The 15,967-nt window shown below is 40.0% G+C and overlaps 1 protein-coding gene across 7 annotated transcripts in view; it reads left to right on the forward strand.

Annotated features, from left to right (window-relative positions):
* The window catches only part of LOC147233554 (uncharacterized), a 58,995-nt gene extending 46,565 nt beyond the window's left edge, over positions 1–12,430 (forward strand). For 3 of the 7 annotated variants that reach the window (XM_086148507.1, XM_086148502.1, XM_086148505.1), the window contains exons 15-41: positions 89–130; positions 282–362; positions 1,906–2,046; positions 2,752–2,811; positions 2,897–2,923; positions 3,075–3,173; positions 3,276–3,311; positions 3,385–3,471; positions 3,741–3,776; positions 3,865–3,924; positions 4,545–4,622; positions 5,291–5,326; positions 5,431–5,484; positions 5,692–5,763; positions 5,943–6,008; positions 6,551–6,581; positions 6,668–6,721; positions 6,823–6,857; positions 6,977–7,090; positions 7,176–7,323; positions 7,444–7,508; positions 8,741–8,869; positions 8,963–8,995; positions 9,076–9,468; positions 9,552–9,749; positions 9,982–10,088; positions 10,182–12,430. In XM_086148507.1, the coding sequence (XP_086004633.1) occupies positions 89–130; positions 282–362; positions 1,906–2,046; positions 2,752–2,811; positions 2,897–2,923; positions 3,075–3,173; positions 3,276–3,311; positions 3,385–3,471; positions 3,741–3,776; positions 3,865–3,924; positions 4,545–4,622; positions 5,291–5,326; positions 5,431–5,484; positions 5,692–5,763; positions 5,943–6,008; positions 6,551–6,581; positions 6,668–6,721; positions 6,823–6,857; positions 6,977–7,090; positions 7,176–7,323; positions 7,444–7,508; positions 8,741–8,869; positions 8,963–8,995; positions 9,076–9,468; positions 9,552–9,749; positions 9,982–10,088; positions 10,182–10,395 (2,496 nt within the window). In that variant the 3' untranslated portion in view covers positions 10,396–12,430. Of the gene's footprint in view, positions 1–88; positions 131–281; positions 363–1,905; positions 2,047–2,751; positions 2,812–2,896; positions 2,924–3,074; positions 3,174–3,275; positions 3,312–3,384; positions 3,472–3,740; positions 3,777–3,864; positions 3,925–4,544; positions 4,623–5,290; positions 5,327–5,430; positions 5,485–5,691; positions 5,764–5,942; positions 6,009–6,550; positions 6,582–6,667; positions 6,722–6,822; positions 6,858–6,976; positions 7,091–7,175; positions 7,324–7,443; positions 7,509–8,740; positions 8,870–8,962; positions 8,996–9,075; positions 9,469–9,551; positions 9,750–9,981; positions 10,089–10,181 lie in introns of those variants that run through there. The other 4 variants (XR_015106291.1, XM_086148503.1, XM_086148504.1 and 1 more) reach the window with 4 other exon arrangements.
* The last annotated feature ends 3,537 nt before the right edge of the window (positions 12,431–15,967 follow it).

Raw genomic sequence — 15,967 nt, forward strand, 5'->3', positions numbered from 1 at the left:
CATCGACGTAAAATCAAACATAACATATCGGTTGTTTTGTATCTAGAAATATAGCTCTTACAGAGATCTGAACTCTTGTCCTCTCCAGGGAACGTGTGACCTGGGTTTGCCTGGACCCGCTGGGGAAAAGGTGAGGCTCCAAAAAAAACAAAATGGTGATTCTCGAACCAAAAAAACAAAAAAAACAAAAAAACAAAAATAAATCAAGGTTTGTGCCTTGAGCTGATATGAAAAATGAAACATCCAGACAGATTCTCTGCTCCGTGTCTGCTTTTCTCTAGCAAGCTCCACAAGACTCCAACATTTTCACCGGCTTGTTCTCTTACTTTGCTCCGTCCTCTCCGGAGAATCATGGGGCTCAGGTAGTTGGGTTGCTTTGGTGATTTACTGTTCCTTTCCATAGTTTTTGTCAGTTTCTATGTCAACCCCTATATTATTGACCACTCACCCGCCTTCACATGCTAACGCCGTCCTTTTCTTCAGCCGGCATCAAGTCTAGAGACGTCTAATCTAAGCAAATGTCCAATTAGTGTCAGTAAAAGAGTATTTAAGGCACTTTAAAAATGTTTTTCTACAGTTTCAGTTTGTTTCAATATGGTTCTTAACTGTTTATATTTTACATTAGCACACTCAGTGCTGTACTTTACTGTTTACATTTTAATTTTTACATTGCAAAGTAGTCATTGCCAATGCGCAATAGTGGTCAAATGTGTCGAAAAGCCAAGAATTAGCTCTGACATTCATGCCTACCCGCCAATCTCACACAGCTACTATTTGCACCAATAATTACCATATACTGAAATGTAAATTTAACCTTTCCACTGCATCTCCAGCTGTCCCTTTATTGCGTTTACTTATTTGTATTACATCCGCACGAAGCTACCTATATCTTCTCTGTGTCACTAACACCTTTTCAAACTATCTGGCTGCACTGCGGATAACAAAGTAACAACATCACTGTGCAGGGAAACACGTTTTCCCCGTCCGTACACATGACAATTCACACTTTGAGTCCTCGAATTAGCCAATGGGCTCAAGGAAAATGCTTAGATTGCAAAAGGTTAAAGTATGTCTGTGAGTTTGCTTCATAAATATTACTATAAATCAGGTGAAAAGAATATTTACGTGACTATCAAATGTCCACATCAGCATAAATGTGGGCAAAATTACAAACAATAAGTGAGTGACTGTGCAGATCTGTTGCAAGAATGTTAGCATAGGAAAAGCCTTCAAATAGTTAAAATGAAAAATTGAGAAAAAATTCAAATAAATCTAAACTAAATGATTAAATATGCACTCAAAACAGAAACTGCGAGACATTTTAATCTTTTTCATCATTTATGACATTATTTGTTTCCAAATATGCAAAACTGTTCCGCCTCTGCAAAGATGTGGGACAATTTTTGCAGGATAAACTCGGCTTAAGTTTCGATATTTTAGGAGACAAAATGACACAGTTCTCCAAGAAAGTTAAACTATTTAATATTAACTGGGTGAGTAAAGGTTCGATAAAGGTTTTCTCTCTTTTTCATAGATTTGTCCTTATGCAGTCATTCGCATTAAACATTAAACATTTGATTTAAAAAAAAAAACAAACTGATCCAACACAGTAATTAGATATAATCAGATCCAGGGTGGATCTGAAACAATAGATGATTTTGACTCTCGTGAGTTGGCTCATATTATATTTTTGATTGTGAATATGAATGCTACTGCTGTAATAGCTAACATCTTAACTTCCTCCTCCTAATATGTGTTTATGTTGGTCAAATTCCTAAAAGATCTTTTAAATGTGTTCATACATTAGAATTCTGCATGTTTCCGCCACCACCTTTGTGTATTCAGCCTCTTCCGTCTCACGTCGTCATAGCGACCACCAGACACCAGGATGTTTTCTCTCCGCAGGGTTCTCGTGGAGATGCAGGACAGACAGGATTACAAGGACAGACCGGGCTGGCGGGGCTACCGGGTCCGATGGGACCGGTCGGACCTCAAGGACCCCCAGGACCCCCCGGACCACCAGGGCCCCCTTACGGAAATGGATATGTGAGTATTAATGCACGCTAAAAATATACTGCTCAAAAAAATGAAGGGAACACTTGAACAACACAATGTAACTCCAAGTCAATTACACTTCTGTGAAATCATAGTGTCCACTCGGGAAGCAACACAGATTCATTTTGACTTGTTTTAAGGACATTACATCAAAGTTGGATCAGCCTGGAGTTTGTTTTTACACTTTACTTTTGAGTGTGATTCCTAATCCAGACCTCCATGGGTTGATACAATTGATTTCCATTGATCATTTTTGTGTGATTTTGTTGTCAGCACATTCAACTGTGTAAAGAGCAAAGTATTTCATAAGAATATTTCATTCATTTAGATCTAGGATGTGTTTTTTAAGTGTTTCCTTTATTTTTTTGAGCAGTGTATAATGCAAGGAGGCAACTGGTAAGCTGAAGCAGAAAAACCTTTTTCCCCTTTAATACCCTCGATGGCTTAAAAAAATAATATTCCTGACCCTTGCTAACATTACCTACCTTATTATTGCTTCTATGCACATTTTTATTCATTTATTTTTTTATCCAAATTTGAAAAAGGAGAGGCTCTAAGGAAACTCCGACTACATCCAATGGACTCAAATTAATCATTTCTAATTTCTTTTTCACTTCAATGCTGCAGAAAACGGTCTTCAAAACTAAAAAAAAAAAAAAAGAAATTAACCAATAATATTTATAATTCCTTCTTCAGGGTAACTTTGGGGAGGCCACTGGCCACTTACCTGGACCCAGAGGTCCACCTGGACCGCAGGTAACCTGTCCCCTCTCTGCCAGACCCTGCATTTAACTTCACACATGCTGCTCGGATCCATGTTTTATTGTATTTTGCCTTGCAGGGTCCACCCGGCATTGCAGGCCTGCCGGTAAGAAAGAGAGGGGGTGTTTTAGTTGTTTTAGCACTATATCTAGTTTCTGGAACTGCCAGCAAGAAAACTGTGTGAAGAAAAGAATATAAGGAAAAACATTTTGCATTTTTTGCCTTATTTTTATGATGCCTTTTTATCTGATTTTTAGGGCGGGCCAGGTTTGCCGGGTCAACATGGAACCAAAGGTGCAGAGGGACCAAGAGGCCAACCGGGAATTCCAGGCCTGGATGGATTTCCAGGAAAGAATGTAAGCAAACTGAAAAAAGACTGTGTAAAAAAAAAACAAAAATCTGTGTAAAGTGTTGTTAATCAACAGAAGACTAATTTGTCATTTTGCACTTCTTTCCAGGGTCAAAAGGGAGACCCGGGAGAGAAGGGAGAAAGCGTAAGTCATGCAAATATATTTTCATTATATTGCACCTGCGTGTGTCTAAACGTACGTATTTGTTGTCGGTTAGGGTCGACCAGGCCGGGACGGTGGCCCACCAGGACCCCCGGGACCTCCTGGACCTCCAGGACAGACCATCTACCATCCAACGAGCGACGTGAGTCAAAGACGCTGCACGCTGAAACGCGAGATTAACCCTCACGTGATGGCCTGCCTAAATCACTTGTTTACTAAATTTCCCCCTGTGTCGCTGATTTTAACTAACCATCACCGCCTGCTTGTTCCCCTTCACACTAACTTTGTCTTGCCGTAGTATAACGACGTTTATTGGAACGAAGGGTCGCAGGTGAGTGCGCACACCTTTTAACCCATGATGCGCCGTACATTTAATTCTTTTCTCACGTGTCGTCTCGCTCCCTCCATCAGGGCGGCTCAGGCACTCCAGGTCGAGCCGGTTTCCCGGTGCGTACGGTCGGATCCCTGTGCGAAAATAAATCCGAGTGGTGAGACGAAAGCAGAAAGAAGTAAGTGTTTTATATGTGTTAACCAGGGACCCGTGGGACCAAAGGGAGATAAAGGGGACACGGGCCCTGCAGGATATGCGCCGAAGGTGAGACGATCCACTTTTAAAATCGGTTTACTTGCGAAATTCACGCATATTTACTGGATCCACACAAACCAAGAGCGCTGCTGTGTTTTTATATTTTGATCATAATCATGGACATGTTTCTGGATTTCATTTGAAGTGAAGGATCCTGGTAGATTTAGTAAAGGAACAGAGTCAAAGATGCAGACAGATTTTTGATTATATCGAAAGACGTTTTTATGAGTGTGTTTTTGGTTATTTCTGTAGCGGAAAACTTAACACTCACTTAATAATTGACCCGATTATTGCTATTGTTTTGATCTGGTACGCATGTGTTGCAAGCTAGTCTGTTATGACTTTCAATGCATCATATTTTACACAGATATATTGGTCTGTTCATGTCTAATATATTACTATTTCAGAAGTTTAAGCCGTCTTTTAAATAACACGTGTATTTTTTTTTTCTTGTCAACTGCTCTTTCACAATGTCTCAAATGTAAATTCAGGATATTTGGTTTCGTGATTGTGAACAGTCATTGGCAGGAGAGCCGGTTTGATCTCGAAAAACTCTGACCCCATGCATTACAACACAGAACCTGTTTATAGCGATGATTAATGAATTTTGTATATTATGGTGCATTCAGGGTCAGAAAGGAGAGCCCGGTATCATCCTTGGCCCCGATGGACGGCCATTGTACCTTGGTGGTCTCGCCGGAAGGACGGTAAAAACCTCAACACGACGCCTGCAAACCACACCATGAAATATTTCGATAAAAGAGAAATGACAACATTCAAATCAGGATCCAAAAAAATCAAGAGTACATCGTGATGATGCGCCGACCGGAGGAATCTGTCCGGTGCAAAATACATTTAGAATTACAAACAAGAAGAGAGAAACTTCCGCGAGCAGCATCCTGTGTGAAGCACAGAATGAACAAAACCGAGGTTTCAAGCCAGGGTTTGAACGAAGAGTTGACGCGTGCGGGAGCTTTGCATTTGAGGACAGGAAGTGACCACGCCAAGCTCCCGGACAGGAAGCGAACGGACGAGAAACCGAGGGCGGGAGCGCGCAGGCCATCCGGAGAGATCCTGACAAAATAACCTCTGCCAACAGATCCTCTTTGAATATCTGCTTTAAAATAGGCTGAATGAATGAGGAAATGAACTTTGGTTCTTGCCAGCAAATCAGTTCCTCATATTAACATAACAGCATTTGATGGAAAAACACATATACCATGTCTTTGCTTTGCTGGTCTGAAACATTTCTCAAGTTTTAGTCCAGAATCTACAGAATACTCGCTGCGAATTTATTGTAAAATCCTCCAAAACATTAACCGTCGCGTACATATATGGTGGTGTACGGCTCTATATTCTGTGTTTGTGTTTGCAGGGGGATCCTGGACCTCCGGGCCCTGTCGGTCCTCCAGTATGTATCCCAAACACTGACTTTACCGTAAAGTTTTTCCTCACACTTTGGAAGTGAACAGCATTACGTCGATGTTACAAATCTCTGTGGCCGTTTCCCTCCAGGGTCCTCACGGTCCGGCGGGCCAGAAGGGAGAAATCGGGTTTCCAGGCCGGCCGGTGAGTGGATTTTTTTTTTTTTTTTTTTTTTCTATTTTACATTCATTGGATGTACTTCATGGTTTAGGATTTGAATGCTAATATCCTGAGATGCAACGGCACAAACAGGAAAAAATCTTTTTTTTTTTTTTTTTAAAGTGACGGTATAATGTTTTGCGAGAAAATGAAGTATGACCGAAGTGTAAAGGTGGAATTTGGTGACCGTAGGGTCGACCGGGGCTGAACGGAGCCAGAGGAGAGAAGGGAGATTCAGGCGGAGGTTCTGGATATGCTTATCCTGTGAGTATCTTCATGTTGCTGAATATGGCTGGATGTTTTTATCAATGTTAGGCTGGAACTTTTTGATTTTTTTCTCTTCATAGGTAGCGTAGGTCTACAAAAAGCAAATTAAGCATATTTATGTCATTCTGATTTTTTACTGATCAAACATTTGATTGAAGAGTTCTGTGGTTCCCCAGGGTCCTCCAGGTCCCCCGGGGCCCCCCGGACCTCCAGGACCTTCTTATCCCACTGACAGAATCCAGGTGAGTGAATGTTCCAATTCATTTGGAAAAGATAGGAAGTTTTGAAGTTGGTTTGTGTGGATTTCTGAAATAATGCTACATTAAGACAAAACCGGATGAAAGAAACAGCTGGATCTTAAACTGGAAAACCAAATATCTTGTTGAATGTTAATTGGGTTTTTGTTGATGCAGCTGCATCTAAATGAGAAGGAAAAAGGTAGAGGTCTTAACAATAACGTGTCAAATGGATTACTTTACAGTTTAACATGAATTTATAATGCAAAAGTGAGAAATGGTTTATATACTGAGTGAAATGTGGAATTGTACAAGGCTGAAAAACAATAAAAAAAATACTTTTTTCAGTAGCCTCGCACTGCTATAGGAAGTTAATCTTCAATCCAAATTCACATTTGAATTTACAGTGAATGAATTCACTGTAAATTCACATTTTAATTTACAGTGACTAAATTCACTATATGATTAAAAAAACAACATAAATAAATGCATTTATGGTAGAAATTCAACATCGATGACTTCTTAGTTGACTTGTTCTTTTATTTTAGGGTTATGATGGTTATACCAGGTACCACACAGGTGAATGATCTTCATGTTTTGAGCAAATTACTCAATATAAAAATTGTAGCATCTTGATATTAATCACTTTCCTACCCGTGTTTTAGCTGCCAAAGGAGAGAAGGGTGATCGTGGAGTACCAGGGCTTCCTGGCATTCCCGGTAACAATATCGTCTCTGTTGAATTCGGCAGTGAGAGCTTTAAATAATTTTCATTGGTGCCTGTTTTAAACACATTAAAAGTTTTTTTGCATGTGATTCAGGTGCCGGGACAGATTTTGATATTCAAGCTTTTAGAGTAAGTCCTATTTCATGGGTATTTCAACCATATTTTTGTTTAAATCTAACAGTCAGACAGTGTTTTTATTATTGTCGCTTTTGATTGGTTTTAAATGTTTTTCAAATGTTTATTTGTAGAACGAATTGAGAGGTGAAACAGGAAGTCCAGGTTTCAAGGGAGAGAAGGGAGAGCCAGGCGGAGGATATTATGACAGCAGATACGGAGGAACCTCAGGAGTCCCCGGACCTCCGGTAGGATGAAGATCAAGTTCATATTTTCGATTTAATCAAATCTAAAATGAAAAATCCCAATTCACGAGCCTTATCATCCACTCAGGGACCGAAAGGTGACTCCATCGTTGGGCCTCCGGGCCCCCAGGGGCCACCCGGGGCCCCGGGGAGAGGCTACGACGGGCGGCCCGGCCCACCAGGGCCGCCAGGGCCACCTGGACCTTCCCTGCCTGGAGCCCACAGAGGCACACAGAGTGAGTTACATTTGATTTCATATATATACATTTATATAAACACACACTCACACACACACACACACACACACACACAAGGCAGAGCTTCGTTTGAGCACACTTGTGTCTTTTGAATGACAGCCATCAATATACCGGGACCGCCGGGGCCACCGGGAGCACCTGGACTACCTGGACTCTCCTCAGGGGTGATATATATTTCTGCTTTTTTTTTTCCGTCTCCAACAAAATAGCCCAAAGTTATACTTTTTTATTCCGACTGGATTTCCACAAGATCAAGAAACACGATCACCTTGCCGCTAACCCCGGCATCGTCAGCGGTTCCAATAGTGGCCATTTTTTCAGGAAAATAAACAGATTATTGCATCAAGACAATTAGTACAGGATGGTATTGTGATTGATTTTGTGATTTATACGCAAGGAATGTTGTAGGATTTCATGGATTAAGTAGATTATCTAGTCACACACTGTGAGTCAGCAAGGAAGAATCTGTATGACTGACTCACGAGTTTGATAAACAACATGGCTGTCATTAAGTCATTAACATCAGATGATAAGTTATAAACTATTCCATGACTGGTGACATTTGTAAAACATTTCTGCAAAGGAGAGGAGGAGAAAATTAATTTCCACACTGAACGGTTTCAAATCGAATATATGTGGACTCAAAGCCCAAGATGTCACAGGAAATAAAATGTCGCCTAGGAGGAACGGGGTCCGTGATGTTTTCCGTGTCACGGAAATAATGCGATGTGATAGGGAATAATATTTGAACTTTCATCTACAAACATTACACATAAACTTTGAAGAACAATTCAAAAAAAAAATTGTCTTTTAACTGTGTAAAACATGCAGTGGATTATTTGTGTGAGGCTGCAGTTGCTTAACTCTACATTCATCAAAAGTCAATGTGTTTTCAGATGGTTCAACCATTTGACCCCGAAACAGTCAGACGTTTTTAGATTACCGAGACGAAAACCAAAGAGAAGATTTATGGATGTGGTGAAAGAGGACGTGAAGAGATTTGGTGTAAGAGGGTCTTGGGTTGGATGGAGGAGGGAGCGGCCGGAAGGAAATGAAGAGGAATAACATAACGTTCCGATGTATAATATTTACATTATAACATTTCGTCAGCATTTCAGGGATTTGACTTTTTCGTAATCCTGCCAGAAGTAAGTTTGTGAAATCTCAGTTTTGAATTTGCCAGCGCAAGATAAACAAAACTAATACGAGGTATTGATCTTGATCTACATTGCCTCTGCTTGTACATTCAAATAACGCCCGCAAACTTCCCGAAAATGTCAGGATCCCTTGTTCTGACTTGCTCACCGTCTGTTTTATTTGATGGTTCCCCGACTTGTGTCTCATAAAAGTTAAATCTGTTCGACCGTCCAAAGCCATCTCCTTTTTCTGTGTGAAGGTGACAGTGTTGCAGTCCTTTGACACCATGACTGCCACTGCCAGAAGACAACCAGAAGGTTCGCTTGTGTACGTCCTCGACCAAACTGATCTCTATTTAAGGGTTCGAGAAGGGGTTCGTCAAGTGCAGGTGAACAAATTAAATCTCGGCTTAAAAAATGAAATGTTAAGATGCATTTTTTATTTAATATGTATTAGAGCAAAATTCTCCTTACTCTTCCAGCTCGGGGGCTACATAGCTTTGCCGAATTACGATGTGAGTGTATATGTCTGACGTCGAAGGAGTTTCCCTGCTCTCCGAGCGCTCGTTCGATATAATCGTGAACTTATTTTCAGGTAAATGAAGTCGCAGCGGTGGGGCCTCCACAAGTCGTCCCCCATTCCCCCGACCGCACCTCTTCGCACACACATCACGGCCACCCTGAAAGCCCGGTCCGCCCCACTTCTGGGCATCCATCGCACCACCCGGCTCACCCGTACCCGTCCCACCCGGATCCCAGGTACCGCCCCGACGTTCGGCACACACTCCCCGATCCGTGGCTCCCAGCGCCAACAGATCCGAGGTTTCCCAGTTACACAGATCGTGCGAGCCACCCGGACAGTCGGCGTCCCACCCATTCATCCCATGAGCGACAAACCTACTTGGACAGGTACCCGGTAACCCCACAGCGAAGACCGCCGCCTCCCGTGGCTCAGACGCCAGCCCATCGTCACACTACGGGTCCAGGGGTAAGATCCTACGAGATCATCCGACTAGAGTTGCAACTCTGAGCATACAAGTCCTGACCTTGTCAATCGGTTTGTCGATGCAGCTCCACCTGATCGCCCTGAACGGTCCTCAGACTGGCTCCATGCTGGGCATCCGGGGTGTGGACTTCATGTGCTTCACCCAGGCTCAAGCCATCGGGATGAAGGGAACATTCAGGGCTTTCTTATCCGCAAGACTTCAAGATCTCCACAGTGTCGTCCGCAAGTCCGATAGAAACCACATGCCAATCGTCAACCTGAAGGTACTCATTTCAAACAGCAGAAAAACAATTCTTAGCGCGAGAAAAGAGGATGAGCCCTTGAATTGACAAAGTTGGAGCAGCATTTCTTGACAGATAAATGATACATTTATCGACAGTCCAGGGGCAGGACTGAAATAGCACAACAGTACGTCACGGGTTTTTAAGCATGTTTGCCGCTAAAAAGTCGTTCACGCGGTGACATTGACCTGAACGCGGCGCGTTTCTTTGTCAGGATGAGGTGCTGTTTGACAACTGGGATGCCATCTTCAATGAGAGGATGAAGAGCAACGTGCCGATCTACTCATTTGACGGCAAAGATGTTCTCAGCGACAGCACATGGCGAGTCCAAAGATTACCTGGATCGGAGAATGCGCACGTTGAAACTTTGAAGGAAATGTTTTGAGTCCATTCCTTTTTTTTTCTCCATTCCAGGCCAGAGAAGATGGTATGGCACGGGTCGACCGGCGCCGGACTCCGGCAAGTAGACAATTACTGCGAGACATGGCGCGTGGGTGACCGGGCGCTGACGGGCATGGCGTCTTCACTGCAGAGCGGTAATCTGCTTCAGCAGTATTCCAGCAGCTGCTCCAGCTCCTACGTTGTGCTGTGCATTGAGAACAGCTACATCGGCCACGCCAAGAGATAGACACTCACATGCACACACTGGACACATCCAAAAACAGCCGCTCGTACTTATCTCACCATTGTTGCCAAATACATCCGTTTATGTCTATCCGTGCACCGCGGTGCCTTGTAAATAAATGTTTTTCTAATTAATAATTACATGTTGGTTAGCCCCTTGTACATGGTGCTATAAATGTTAGTTGATTTTAATTCAGGTAAGAGACAGCCTCTATCGGCCATATAGCAGATGTGGCCTTTACATTTCCGACAGCTCGGTCCTGTATTTGCTTTGCTGCCTCTGACTTGTACTTGACCTACAAGAGGCTACAGCGTTGACGGAAATATCAAAATTAGTCTAAATCTAAAGAAAAAAATAACAACAAAAGGATACAACTTTCTCTTTGATATATAATGCCGTTTATCCGCAAGCATGAATTTTTATCCGAGAACATTTCATGGAATCTCCTTAGTATTTTTATCTTGTCCTATGACGTTCTTTTCAATGATTGCTGGGTGACGCAGTCATTCCCAAGACTTTTCTGCCACGAGAAAGATACCTTTGACCAAACACGTTGTTTACAAACAAAATCAAACCTCTGGTTCAGTTCAAATTAAGTTTGGAGCGGACTCTGTCACAGGAACATTTGGGCAGGGGTTAAATCGCAAAAGCAGCAGGTAAAACTGCTAATGTGATGAGCAAAGTCATTGCTCAATGATCCTAGTATCTTGGCAATTGCAATGCATGTATTAATTTTATGCACATCTGTGAAAAATTACAAAATCAGTTAAAACTGCGTGGATATATGGTTTCTGGTGACATCACAAAAAAGGCTTTCTAAACCGTTCAGCAATTTCATTTGATGTCCTGTTTTTTTAGATGCACTGTTTTTTTGTTTTTTTTTTAATCACAGCAAGATAAAGTTAAGTGATTTGATGACATTTTAAAATTAACATTATATCTTACATTTCATGATTTCTTTTCAGATGGAAAAGTATATACAGTAAGGTGTAATTTGAGTAGGGACTGTTGAAAAGAAAGATCGTTTTTCTCTGTGGCTACAATAAACAGTGTGCTTTTACTTATGTCTCAAAAGAAAGAATATACGCTGACAGGTTTTTGAGGTTAACGATTATATTTATTCCACTGAATCTGGCACAAAATAAGGATGATTGTATTCTGTACGTTTTGACTCTATATCTTTCCATTTGGGCGTAATTTAAGAATTTGCATGAAATATTTCAAAATGTATAGAATCATGAACTACTGACCAAATAATTCTCTTGGAAAATGACATCGCATTGGATGAGTGATTGCATTTTTTCTCCTGTTGGCTACATCTCATAATACAGACTTCTCCACTTAAAAATATTAAATTAAGCTTTGTAATGACACTGATTAAAGCATTAAAAAAAGTGTTTTTAAATATTCAAGCATCCCAGTGAGCACTTGATAGGAAAGCATTCAAAGTATAAATTTTTGCGAGAATAAATCACAAGACGGTTGTTGAACGTGATACGTTTTTTTTTAACCTTGCTTTTTTTAACTTGTGCTGATTTTAAATGTAAACCACAGCACTTGAATAACAACCTCATCATGTTGCTGCAGTGAAAAATATTTTCCAAAACTTATTGCAATCACAAATTGATATTTATTTCTTTTTCAATCTAAGATTTTCATTTACTTTATTCAGGATATGTAACATGATGTGAATGCTTTGCCAAAAAAAATTAAGAATAAAAAAGCGATTCATAATTTCTAAATGTATCCAAAAAAAAATGTATCACGTATTGAAATCTGTGAAATTCAGAAGATATTAAGTTTGTGTCTCCTACAAGCAAAGAAGTGAATTTTATGGACATAAATGTTTGTTGGGCACATTTGTGTTGAGATCAGCAAAGCACTGCAGTTGCCTTACCGGCATCTCCAGTGGGTTTATGTGAAATCGAGGGTGTCAAAATAATCGCGTATAACAGACTGTTATCACTTCGTGCCTATTGTGGAAGACACTTTCTGAAATGTTGAATCTCTTTGAATAAACCTGTGTGGAAAATGTGAATATCAGCCGACAGTGTTTGAACTGTGCAGAACCGTCCTACTTTTTCAAATGAAATAGGGTTCTTAGAAAGAAAGATGTAAAAAGGATGACTGGTATTCATTAACACAGTTGCAGCCAACAATTTCACTTTTATCACGACAGATTTTAACATCCCTAAATTTAGAGAATTTAAAGAAATACAACATCACTGCCCATGGGTTACATAAAAAAATTATCAGAATGCCCGCTTGGAAAGAAAGACAGATATAAATGCTGCATTTCAATTTATATAACAATTAAAAAAGAATTCAATGATAAGTTACAGTTACAGAAAAATAAGAAAAATAATTTGATGCATACAGACAGATTTTGCAATGACCAAAGACCATAAAATATAGGAATTAAAATACTAAACTTTGAAACTGAGGAAAGGCTGTAAAAACTCAGATAAGCATTTCAAGGACACTTCCAATTCAATAATCTTTAATTTTAGAGCCCTTTCTGAACTCCAAAGAAATTAGATTAGAAGAAAAATAAATGAAAAATCTGTAAAAACAGGAAAGTGAACATTTATTAAGTTTAGCTTTGAAGGTTATATTTACTCTGTTAGCTAATCCCTTATCAAGTGACGGGTTGCTATACCAGTTTAACACTGATAAAGGTATTTTAAAAAATGCAAAGAAAAACAGAGCAATTAAAGTCTCTGGCAAAAGAAAAATGATTTGTTTCCAGAACCTCAGCGGTTTGACACCTTCTGGAATTTGGGCGACTAATGTAAAGTCAAGCGTTCACCAATGTCCTCCTCCAATTCCGTCACAGTGTCGTGTTCTATCGATTATTTGCACAATGACAGGATGTTTTTGATATTAAATTATGCCAAAAAGTCTGTTTTTGAAAAGTTGCCTTTCCTCAACTCACAAGTTGGCAGACCGTCTTGTCAGAGTCCTTAAATGAACAAGGCTGAGCAGGGTGACTGCTTGACTTTTTCACTGATAGATCGAAAAAAGTGCCAGATGGAGGGCGGACGTCTTCAGGGTTGTGCATGAGAACAAAGAAAGTTATCAAACACTACATATAGAATATAAATAAAGATATGAAATTATCTTAATAGCTACATTTTACTGAAGACTTGGGCAAACGCAATTAAAGCCTTATGTTGCACTGGAAATCAGCAGAGGATTAATAAACAAACGCAAGAATAAAAATGATGACAATATTAATCCTAATCATCACTATTATTATTATTATTATTATTACTGATATAGTTTGCAGACTGCTTGACTTGACTTTCTCACTAATCCAGATCTAAAAAAATGCCAGATGGAGGGCGGACGTCTTCAAGGTTGTGCATAAGAACAAAGAAGTTATCAAACACTAAATATAAAATATACCGGTAGGTATAGGAAAGATATTAATTTATCTAAATAGTTACATTTTACTGAAGGATTGGACAAACACCATTGAAGCCTTGTGTTGCACGGGAAACCAACAGACAATCCCAAAACAGCTACAATAATAAAAATGATTAAAATTAATCATAATCATCACCTTCATTATTATTATTATTATTATTATTGATATATAGTTGATAAAGTTGTCAGACTGCTTGACTTTTACTGATCTAGATGGAAAAAAGTGCTTGTCGGAGGGTGGACATCTTCATGGTTGTGTATAAAAACAAAGAAGTTATCAAATACTAAATACGAAATATAACTAAAACTATGACGTTATCTAAAGACCGGTACCTTCATTTTACTGAAGACTTGGACAAACACCGTTGTAGACTTATCATGCGCTGGAAATCATCAGAGGATTAAAAAACAAACACAATAACAATAACAATGATGATATTAATCCTAATCACTACCATTTTTATTATTTTTATTAGCATTATTATTGATATCTGGGGGAGAGACAGCTGCTGTTAATCATGTTAATTAATTAAAATCTCCACCTCCTGCAGTGATCAGTGACACCTGTGTGTATCCGCACATCAACACCACCTGGAGTCTCAGGTGTTTTGGAGGTTTTATAGCTTCAGACAAAACAAAAAAAGACAGAAGAGTAGCTGTGGTTTTGTTGGAATTTGGAGCGAACTGGGTGTCTGACGTGTTTGGATGAAGAAACTGGCGGTCTCTACAAATCACAAGCTTCATTGGACGAGGACTCTTCCTCCAAAAGCATGCTTTGGAAGGTAATGTTTCTTTAAAACACATTTTGTTTCTGGATTTCTTTTTCTAGTAATGGAGAGTGTATCCAAATCCTGTTTAGGAAATGAAAGTTGTCAAAAAAAACAAAAAAAAAATACAGGTATGAAATGTTTCCCCATAAACTTGCTACCAAAGTTAGCATACCCGCAGGCTAAGCTAGGTCTGTCCATGTGTGACATGGACACTTTTTTTTTTTTTTTTTTCTATTAAATTGATTACTGTCACTTCCCCTGTAGTGGCTTTGCTTTGTCGTTTCTTTTTTTGCAAAGAGGGCCATATTTGGGGAGGTGAAAATGTGAGGGCCGATCATTTGGCCTGACATTCTTTGAGGCATCCGTGCTTTCATTGCAGGCTAATGAAAAACAAAAGTCAAACTCCGTTCCTTTTGCCTCTAATTGTCTCTTAATGTCAGATGAAACGTCTTCAATTTTCGGCACCGCAGTGTTACGACCCACGGAAACATTAGCAAACTCCTGCATCTTCTCAGGACATATTTTCTCCACCGTTTTCATCACGCAGTTTTTAATAAATTCACCCTGGGTAAGAGGTTTGCAGTGCTTGGCACTCAGCGTTGTTACCTCATCGCTTGCCTTTGTAGCATTTTCATTTGATTTGCAGGCCCCTGTTAAAAAGCGCTGCTGTGTTGTTGATTCAATTTTTTTTGCCGCATTCGTTCCCAGTTAGATGGTTGTATTTTGCGTGTTTCACATGGTGGTACCTCTTCATGTTGAATTCCTCGAGCAGACACCGTTGTTTCATATTTTGGTGAAAAAAATACTCCAATTTCCACTTGTCCTGAAGGCGGCAGCCCTTCCCTTTTTTTTTTTTTAGCTACAGTCAACATTTTTGCAATGGGCTTGAAAGCATCACACAATGCCCTTTGACCCTTGTGACAAAGGTCAGTCTCTCGTGGCGAGAGTGTGGCCACAGGTTTACTGCCATCTTCTGGTGAAATCTAAAATCGCTTTTCGTACATTGGGTTTTATTCTGTGGTCAACCGTATATTGATTTTACGACCGGACCGACGTACATTTGAATACGGACCACATTTGGCCCGCGGACCGGACTTTGGACACACCTGCTCTACCGTCTCTGGCTATTTCTGCTCACCTTGTATTAGAAATGTGGTTAAAATTCCACTTGATGGCAAAATAATTTTATTTTCCACCACAAAATGTGGTTTATTGTTTAAATTCTTTGAGAATAGAAAGCTACACCATCTTGATTTTAATCTGTGAAAGTTGTGAAAAGGCTTGATGAAAATTTACGCATGTTCTCTGCAAAGCGTTACAATAGGCAAATCCTCCCGTAAAATTTAAAATAAGACAGATTTCACGAATACAATTAT

The sequence above is a fragment of the Fistularia commersonii genome, chromosome 6 (assembly GCF_037954325.1).
Source record: "Fistularia commersonii isolate RoL2024-O1a breed Wild chromosome 6, RoL_Fcom_v1.0, whole genome shotgun sequence".
Classification (NCBI taxonomy): Eukaryota; Metazoa; Chordata; class Actinopteri; order Syngnathiformes; family Fistulariidae; genus Fistularia; species Fistularia commersonii.